The sequence below is a fragment of the Nymphaea colorata genome, chromosome 1 (assembly GCF_008831285.2).
Source record: "Nymphaea colorata isolate Beijing-Zhang1983 chromosome 1, ASM883128v2, whole genome shotgun sequence".
Lineage (NCBI taxonomy): Eukaryota > Viridiplantae > Streptophyta > Magnoliopsida > Nymphaeales > Nymphaeaceae > Nymphaea > Nymphaea colorata.
Window position 1 is genome coordinate 17,477,803 of NC_045138.2, and position 8,835 is coordinate 17,486,637.

The window sequence follows — 8,835 nt, forward strand, 5'->3', positions numbered from 1 at the left end:
TTCAACCCAGGAAGGCATATCTAAGGGGATTTGCTGCCTTTCCCAAGAGGTTGGGTTTTAGGTTTCCTTTCAAACAGGGGCCGACAACAGGTGTAAGCACTGTGTGGGCAATTGCCCACATAGATCTACAAAAAGTTTATTTTGATATTTCATTTTAAAATAATTTTTTATTTATATATTAGTGCTCCTTAACATTTAAAATTCTATAAATAGTACCGCTGTGCAGAACATCACAAATGATGGACATGCATGTAAAATGCACTCATGCTACTCCGGAACATCATGGAATGGACAGTCTGTGCTGCTCTGGAACATCTTGTCCCGCTCTATGTGAGCATGGTCCCTTTCTAACGCTGTGTTTGTTCTTTTCATTTTTGAGTTGCCAGGAACAGGATCCCAATAATGGAATTCAATCTTTGTACTTAAAAGCTAGACATTTCAATGAGAGGGGCATTAATATGTAAACTTTTGGTTCAGGGAGGCATTAATATGCAAAACGCATGCACATGCATGTGTTTCTTTGGAAAGTTAGGTAAGAGCCAAATAGGGGAAACTGTTTGCAAAATATGGGAAAAGTAGGTATTTACTATTTAGTACTTCTGCAAAACTTGTGGCTCATTTTTCAAGTAGTGGGTTTTTTTTTTTAAAAATAAAGGGGAACACAGAATTCTTTCAATCTTTATGAAAATTTTATTAGGTCTTTCCACAAACCCAATCACGCAATTTACATTATTTTTTGTACTCTTCAGAAAGATGAAAAATCCTCCATAGAATTTCTAATTTACCTAAGCAAATCTGGAGGTCTTGATTTTTTTTATGTTCCAACTTGTGAGGCAGCAGCCTCCAAGTCAAGCCCTATGACGTCTTCAACATTATTTTTTTGAAAACAAAAATATGAGAAATTATGAGATGTTTTATTTTAGAAGTCCTCCGAAGTTGGATCTATCCAATGGCCATAAAGAGAAGGATAAGAGTTTCAGGTTTGTGTGTGTGTGTGTGGATGGAGTTTCTCCCTGCCCACTCATGCACATGCACACACACACGCCTCAAAGATTTACAAATTTTTGGGGACCCAATTTTAATATTTTAACAAAAATTATTAGAACTTAACATTAATGTCGAGTTAATTTTGCCCAAAAAAAAAAAACTAAAGATCAAAATTGAGAATCCAACACGAGTTCTGGCATTCTCATAAATTAGTAACTTGGAGATTTACCTTAATCAGGAAAAGAGAAAAAAAATCAAAATAAGATGCAAAGTCCCCAAAAGAGATCAATGCGACGGCAGCCACGATCCACTGGTATGTAGACATAGGACTATCATTTTATGGCATTTTCTATGATTCGAATGTGGATAATCTAGCTTTCAGTCCCTTCACAAGGGCCCCATTTGATATTTTAGATGTGAAACGGATTGGACACCCTCCAAGTGGATACCAACTTTTTGGGTTTGTCTCCCACATTTTCATGTTTATCCAATAAGGAAAATATTTTTAAAAAATGAACATATAATAAAATAATATAAAAAGTGGAAACATTTATAGACAAGATCCTGGTTGGATAGGAATAGCAATTTATTATGGTTTGAATGAGGCAAACATGTGGCCCCTCTTTGGGGATCAAAATCCTTTTTGCATGCATGCATGTGAGCATCCCATGAAAAGATTAAGCACGAAAGAAGAGAGGAGACAACTGCATCACCTTAAAAAGTCTTCTTCCACAAATGATGCTGGAATTGGTTGGATAGCATTTGCATCTGACTGTTATTCTGTCAACATGTTACCTTTTTCCTTGTGCAACTTTTCCGGCGAAAGGCAGCTTGAAATGGATTTGCAGTCTCAGCCATTGCTCGTGGACTATGTTACACAGGTGTGGGGTGCGGGTGCAGATATGGGTGTGACAATTTTCAAAAAAAACATGGGTATGAGTGCCGATGCAGGTGCAACCAAAAAAAAAAAAAATTGAATGCAAGTCCGGTGAGAAATATGTATGAAATAGAAAAGTTATCTACAAACGATAAAATTAACAAGCTACTATTGTGTAAGATTCAACGGTGAACAAAGCAAATTGGCAAGTTGATGAGTACATCATGGATATAAAACCTCACAAAATTTTTCCTCGCCTCACAGAAGACTCGCCGGAGCTTTGGCCTTTTTGGCAAAGGATGCACGCCCTAGATATTGAACTGGCAACATCCAGCTCAAAGATTTCGAGCATAAGCATCTGTGGAGTGCAGGGTTCAGGTTGTCCTTTATCACAACCAACGCCACCAGTGGCAAAGCTGTGGTCATTGCAGCTCTGAGCATCTTTTAAGATCTCAAGTTCTAAATCTTTGATCTCAGCATATGGAAGTAAAAGTGTCTGCCAATTTATCAGATTTTAGCCCTACTAGTTTCAAGTGGTACATTTTTTAGCTTTTACTTAACGAATATCAACAAATAAATGTATAAATAAATTTGTGCAAGGAATATCTAAATAGAAATTGGTTATAGTAAAATTGAGGTATATGTTTCATAAACAGAAAGCAATTCAAATTTACTGAGTTGCAGTGAGGAATAAACTGGTTCTGTTCCTCCTATTTCAGATTGTAATGTAACCTGGAAATAGAAAAAATTGTGAATAACATACTCCAGTTGACATTTCAGGTCCTCCATTTTGCTGTTATCCATTAATGCAACTCAGTGATACAGAGAGTTTGATGGACAATTCAAGCATACAAAAACGCGACAACTAATCAAGTAAAAACCATCACTTGTTTGGACAATCCATACCATTAGTTTTTTTTTTTTTTTTACTTCATTTTTTTTTGGAAACGACTTCAATACAAGCTAAAGAGCACATAACGAAAAAAATGCTAGTACAGAAAAGAACAAATTGCCCCATCTGCACTAGAATTTCAAACGAACTTTCATTCTTTCTGGGTGAAACAGTTGCACAAAGAGCAATAAATCCCTACAAGCTGCACAAAATGCAAAGCCATTTTTCCATCCAGGAGAGAAATTTGCAAAAAGGAATTCAGAAATCACCATTAACCTCGCTTTTCATTAAAACAACAAGGTGTAACTCGGCAAGCTCTTGATAACTTATTCTGAAGAAAGATCTTGCAGAAAGCGGTTTTTGGAAGGGAACAGCAAGAAAACAGTGTTTTCCAGCAATCTAGGTGTCTTTTGCTCGAGAAGCAGGCAGTATCATGCAAATTCAACCAACTTTCACATTTTAAATTGTCACCTACATCAAGTATAGAAAGCTGGAGCTTGCAACAACCATGAGAGTTGGTTCTACAACCAAGAGACGAGCAGCCAAGAAAAAGTTAGTGAGACTCCAACTTGATGTTTCAGAGACATACATTAACTTTCTAGAATTTTCAACATAACCTGGAGTTGCGAATATGTGCAAGAAGCTAAATAATAAATCAGCCTAGTTGAACTCAACTAATAGAAAGAACATTTAGTCAAAACTTTTAGGCTGGGCTAAGTCATACTTTGTTTAGTCACAGATAAGGTTTCGATCCTAGGTCTTATATTTTCACAATGCAACCTAGCAAATCCACACGTCAGCTGTAACTGAAGCCTCTCCAATAATCTGCTACTGAAAACACAAGCCTGAAATGATTCGGCTTGCAGATGTGGTCTCCATAAAGTAGTAAGAAAACTTGATGTTGGCAAATGGAATATGCAAGCTAATGGTGCATAAATAATTGAAACCTACTATATCTCTAATAAAAATTTATTAAGTACCTGAATGGCACTACCCCAAACAGGCTTCTTGAACTTCGAAACCACTACACATTGTGGCGTCTTTCTATATATAATCTCAATTAAACCTACCTATACATGCAACTTAACTTGGGTGTTTTAAAATGCTCACCCAGAACCACCCGTAGCTAATGACATACTTCGGGGAGCATCACCAGTTTCAGAAAACTGTCTCATAGTAAAGCATGCCTGTTGAGCTTCATCGTGCATTCCCACCATAGCACAAAGAGTAGCCAACCATGCATGGGTGCCGCACAAGGCATTTTCCTTTTGTTTCTGTTTCAGCTGATTAACTGCCTCTTTTGAAACCCCTCCTTTGATCAAAATGGTACGAAGTGTTTTGTAAGTAGAACCATCTGGCAGTGTTCTAGATTCAATCATTCTAGAAAATGTTTCAACAGCTTCTCTGTATCTTCCAGTTGAAGCATATAAGCAAATCACGTTGTTATAACTCAATGTCTTACTAAGAAGGCCAAGTGCTTGCATCTCTTGAGCAATACAAGACGCTTCACTGAATCTGCCAACCTTCTTGTATAGAAAAAGCATCATCGAATAAGAGAACTCGTTAGCTATTCCTTGGTCTTTTAGGTACTTGAAGATTTCTTCGGCATCATTAACCATAGAGTGTTGACTATACAAGTCAATCATACAATTGGAAGAGTACACATCAGGTCTATCATCTGATGACTGATGCAACTTGTATATCTCCTCTGCTTCTCTTAAGCACCCAAGTTTGGTGTATAACTTAATTAAAGAATTAAAAATAACTGAGTTTCCAGAGAAACCTGCCTCATACATCAGAGAGAAATATCTTTTAACATGTCCGATGCTGCCAATTTCAGCAAATGCATTTATTAGTATACCAAACACAACAATATCTGGCTTCACACCGGAAATAACCATATCTTGAAAAAGCTCCTCAGCTTTTTCCAACCGACCTAACTTAACGAAACTGGAAATAATGGCACAGTATGGGACACAGTCATCTACAAATCCACCCTCCTGCATTTTGCTGATGTAACATCTTGCTTTATAAGGGAGTCCAGCACTTGAAAATATCTGTATCAGAGAATTATATGTACATTTGTCTGGAAGGATGCCATAAGACTCCATAGTTTGGATCAACTGACAAGCCTTGTCATACATTTTGACTTTGCCATAAGCCTTAATCATCACGTTGAACTCCATAACACTTAATCTTTGCTTATCAGAACAACAATGAAATACCTTTTCAGCTTCCAGCAGGTAACCGCGCTCACCATAAGCATCAATAATTGCAGAATAGCATTCAGAACTCATCTCTTCTTTGCCAAGGTGAAACCTTTCGAACCAAGCCCATGATCTTTCAAGCATATTGACATCTATATACATCCTCATGACTGTTGTTTGTATGAATTCATCGACATGGACACCCTCTTGGTCCATTTCTGCAATTACTGATTCAACTTCTTCCACCATGTTTCTATCTGAAAATGCATACAAGAGGGTACGGTAGCTCACATGGTCAGGCTTGAGGCCAGACTCTTTCATTTTTGCGAAGTAACAAGAGACCATATTGATGTTCTGATTCTTCACGTGCAAGGACATGAGTATGTTGTATGTTCTTGCATCTGGAAGGCACCTAAGATCCTCCATCTTCAACAAAAGGGCATCTGCTTCTTCAATAAGCCCATGATTGCCACAAATATGGATCATTGTATTGAAAGTAATCGTGTTGGGAACTATTCCATCCTTAAGCATCTGGTTGAATAAATTTGATGCCTCTTGTAGTTGACCAGCTTTGCCATATGTATCAATTAGAGTGTTATATGTATACGAGCTGTAAAATTTCTGGGGCGATCGTGCAGAAAGAGAATTGACTTGTTGAAAATTCTGTTTTTGACTTGCATTTAAGCTATCGCAGGTATCACTAAGACTTGCATCTGAGGACCAATCCTTGAAAAATTGGTCTGCTTTTTCAAACTCTTTTGCTCTTTTGAACGTTTGTACAACAATTCCCATTGTGACTTCATCAGGTTTTATCCTGCGGCTCCTCATGTCATCTAGCCACATAAGAGCTTCATCTTTCAGTCCAGCTTTACTATAAGAATCAATTAGGGTACCATAGGTAGGGTTAGTGGGAATAATCCCCAAGACCTTCATTTCTTCCCAAAGTCTGCGAATATTATTCCACTGATGTGATCTTCCAAGAATCCCAAACATAATATTGTAATGAATAACATTGAGTTCATAGGACCCCTTTTCCTTTAACCACCCAAAAATGTCGAGTGCACGTTCCCATCTCCATTGCTCCTTAAGTATTATGCTTATTTCTTTGCAATTTAAACTGGCTTCCCATGGCTTCAAGGCATTGTCCAAATCCTCAATGTCGTCTAACGCTTGCAGCACGGAAGGAATTCGTCCTCCATAAGACAACCCCTTGCCTTTGGAAGGGTTTCTAAGAATATCTCTACCACCACGCCTGGATTTCTCCGATGCAGCAGGATGTAAAGATTCAACTTTTCCATTTCTCGAACTATTTCTGCCCCCTTTAGCACACTGAACAGATATGGAACGGTAACCAGAATCAAAACCTTTGTTTCTCAAAGACTTTACACACTTGGTGCCAGATTTAACACAACTAAACACACACCCGCTACTTAAATTTTCGTATTCTGACGGACTTCGACCTCTAGAAGAAGCATTTATCGGAAAACCAGGAAAGCCACGTCCCAATTTCCTGTTATTCTTAGAAATTATGCCATACCCGGAACACGAGCTCCCCAATAGATTACGTTCAACTCGCCTTCCCACAAAGTCTAACGATCCCCTTTTGGGATCTAAGTTCGCACAGCTTACTTCCATAGAGAACACAAAATTTGGGGCATTCCCATCATGATAGCATGAACATCTCTGCACATATAGCATCATCTAGTGGCTGAAAGAGTGGCAAAGATATGGTTTTCACAATCCAAATAACAAGAACAATCAGGTAGAGACTACAGAACTATAAGAAATGGGATAAAGCTGAAGAAGAACAAGGGAAAGGAGTGAAGGAGACCTTACTCGCCCGCGGGGAGGATAAACCCTATACCCTTGAAGCCTCTTCACGCTCCCCACCAACCGATAACAAAGAGAATTGGACTTGCAAGTAACGACGGATTCCGTTGGTCCGTTTGGATCGATCTACGATCTATATATTCAGTAAGAAAGATCACAAATCCAGTCTAATTGGATCGATTCAAGATCCACATCTCGATATGCTACTAGTTTCAACTGGTACAGTTAATATGACTTTGGACTTATTTGGATCAGGTCTGGACCCAATTTGGAATTCACAATTTAAAAACCCATTTCAGAATAACGTCCAAATCGCTAGGCAATGAACTATCAAATTAGACCAGATGCACTGGGATTTGTTTCGATTTCTGATCCAAAATTCTTACCTGAGACTTAGATTGTTCGGACCATGCCGACGGACGATACTCCTGGAAAATAATCGGGTCGCGACACATGCTGCGCATAGCTAGAATCCAGGGTTCATAATAAAGAAAAAGCTCCGAACCAAATCTCTAACTAGACTTTCACTTTTCCAAAATGAGTAGTTTTGTCACCAAGTCGAAGTACGTTTTTCTCCAAGTTTTTAATTAAGTGGAACTTGTCATATGTTCTTGAATATGGAACCCTTTTTTTTTTGTGCTTTATATGTGGGCAGCAGGGTGTTGCTTGCCCGTTCCTGCTGTGTACAGAATTGATGATGTTCATATGGTATGTGTTTTTTTGCTTTGTGCATATTATTTTATTACAATAACAAGAAGGGGAGCGTAACTCTCGGCAGACTTTTGTTAGCATAGATTATTGAATGTAAATTAAAACATTTTATGGTTATATATATATATATATATATATATATATATATATTTTTTTTTTTTTTTTTTTTTTTTTTTTTTTTTTTGCGATGACACTTACTTGGCCACAGTTGTAAAACGGCCATTTATAGGAGTTTTTAACGACATAAAATAAAATAAAAAAATCACTGGCCACACAAGTAGCCTGTTGTTTTCACTTTTCACACACACACACACACACACACATATGTGTGTGTGTGTGAATCTTGACCTAGACTTACTTTTCCAAAATCACTAGTATTGCCACCAACAAATGATACATCTTTCTCCAAGTTTTTTATTAAATGGCACCTCCATCATATGTTGTTGAATATGAATATAAACATTTTTTGAGCATTTGTATATATGTAGTTTGAATTAAATGACAGCTTCATCAGATATTACTGAATGTGAATATAAACGTTTCTTTATATATACGCACACACAAATGCTCAAAGAATGTTTATATCCACAGAACTCGCAAAGCGAAGCTCTGACATATGATTGAGTGTCGTTTAAATAAAACTATATATAGCCAAAAAAAACCCAGTTTCGATATTTTCCTTTTCCAGCTGGGCAACAGATTCAATCGGGTATAGAGGGGGAGTGAGAAAGGAATAAATTATGCAAATGAGAGTTTGAACTTAGCAAGAGCAATGAATATTCTTTTACAAGGTCTCCATTGCTTCCCCTGCAGGTGTTCTAAACGAATTAAACGAGTGGAGCTCGAACTCGGCACAGTTTGTCCAAGCCAAGCAACAAATAAATCAAGCCGAGCTAAGTCAGCGGACCAAGCTTGACTCGGCTCTTGTTCATCTCTATCTACAAGTCTTCACCCAGAAAGCATGGGACTCCACCTACAGTGCGGAGTGGTGCCCTCCTCCCACCGACGATCCGTCTGTGGAACAAAACTGCGAGTGTTCAACGGCAGCTTACAACCTTTCCGTGTTCTCTGCAAAGTGGTGTTTGATCAATGGAATGGAAGCCTAACGCGACCCTTGAAAAAGAGAGCGAACTACCGGCAAAAGGTTTTGGTCGATGGATTGACTGTTATCTTTGTATAAGGGATCGATAAAATAAAACTATTGAGACTATAATGGTAATCAGTTGATGAATAATTTATTTAAGCTAAAAAAAAGGTTGATTAGATGAAAAATAACAATTCTACGACAAAAAGGAATGATAAAAATTTGATAAGGCAGTCTGAGCACTATG

General features: G+C 37.9%; 1 protein-coding gene across 4 annotated transcripts; it reads right to left on the minus strand.

Annotated features, from left to right (window-relative positions):
* Positions 1-3,682: 3,682 nt before the first annotated feature.
* LOC116245977 (pentatricopeptide repeat-containing protein At3g23020) lies at positions 3,683-6,892 on the minus strand. 4 transcript variants are annotated; one of them, XM_031617635.2, is made up of 2 exons: positions 6,800-6,892; positions 3,683-6,671 (listed from the first exon to the last, which is right to left on the minus strand). In XM_031617635.2, the coding sequence occupies exon 2, from the start codon at positions 6,662-6,664 to the stop codon at positions 3,863-3,865; it is 2,802 nt and encodes a 933-aa protein (XP_031473495.1). In that variant the 5' UTR covers positions 6,665-6,671; positions 6,800-6,892; the 3' UTR covers positions 3,683-3,862. The 4 variants fall into 4 exon arrangements, with proteins under 4 accessions (XP_031473495.1, XP_049931631.1, XP_031473494.1 ...); XM_050075674.1 differs by having other exon boundaries at positions 3,683-6,646; positions 6,795-6,892; XM_031617634.2 differs by having other exon boundaries at positions 6,795-6,892.
* Between the last annotated feature and the right edge of the window lie 1,943 nt (positions 6,893-8,835).

Coding starts and splice junctions, on each gene's coding strand:
- LOC116245977 (XM_031617635.2), bottom strand. CDS start 6,664: ATGATGCTATATGTGCAGAGATGTTCATGCTATCATGATGGGAATGCC.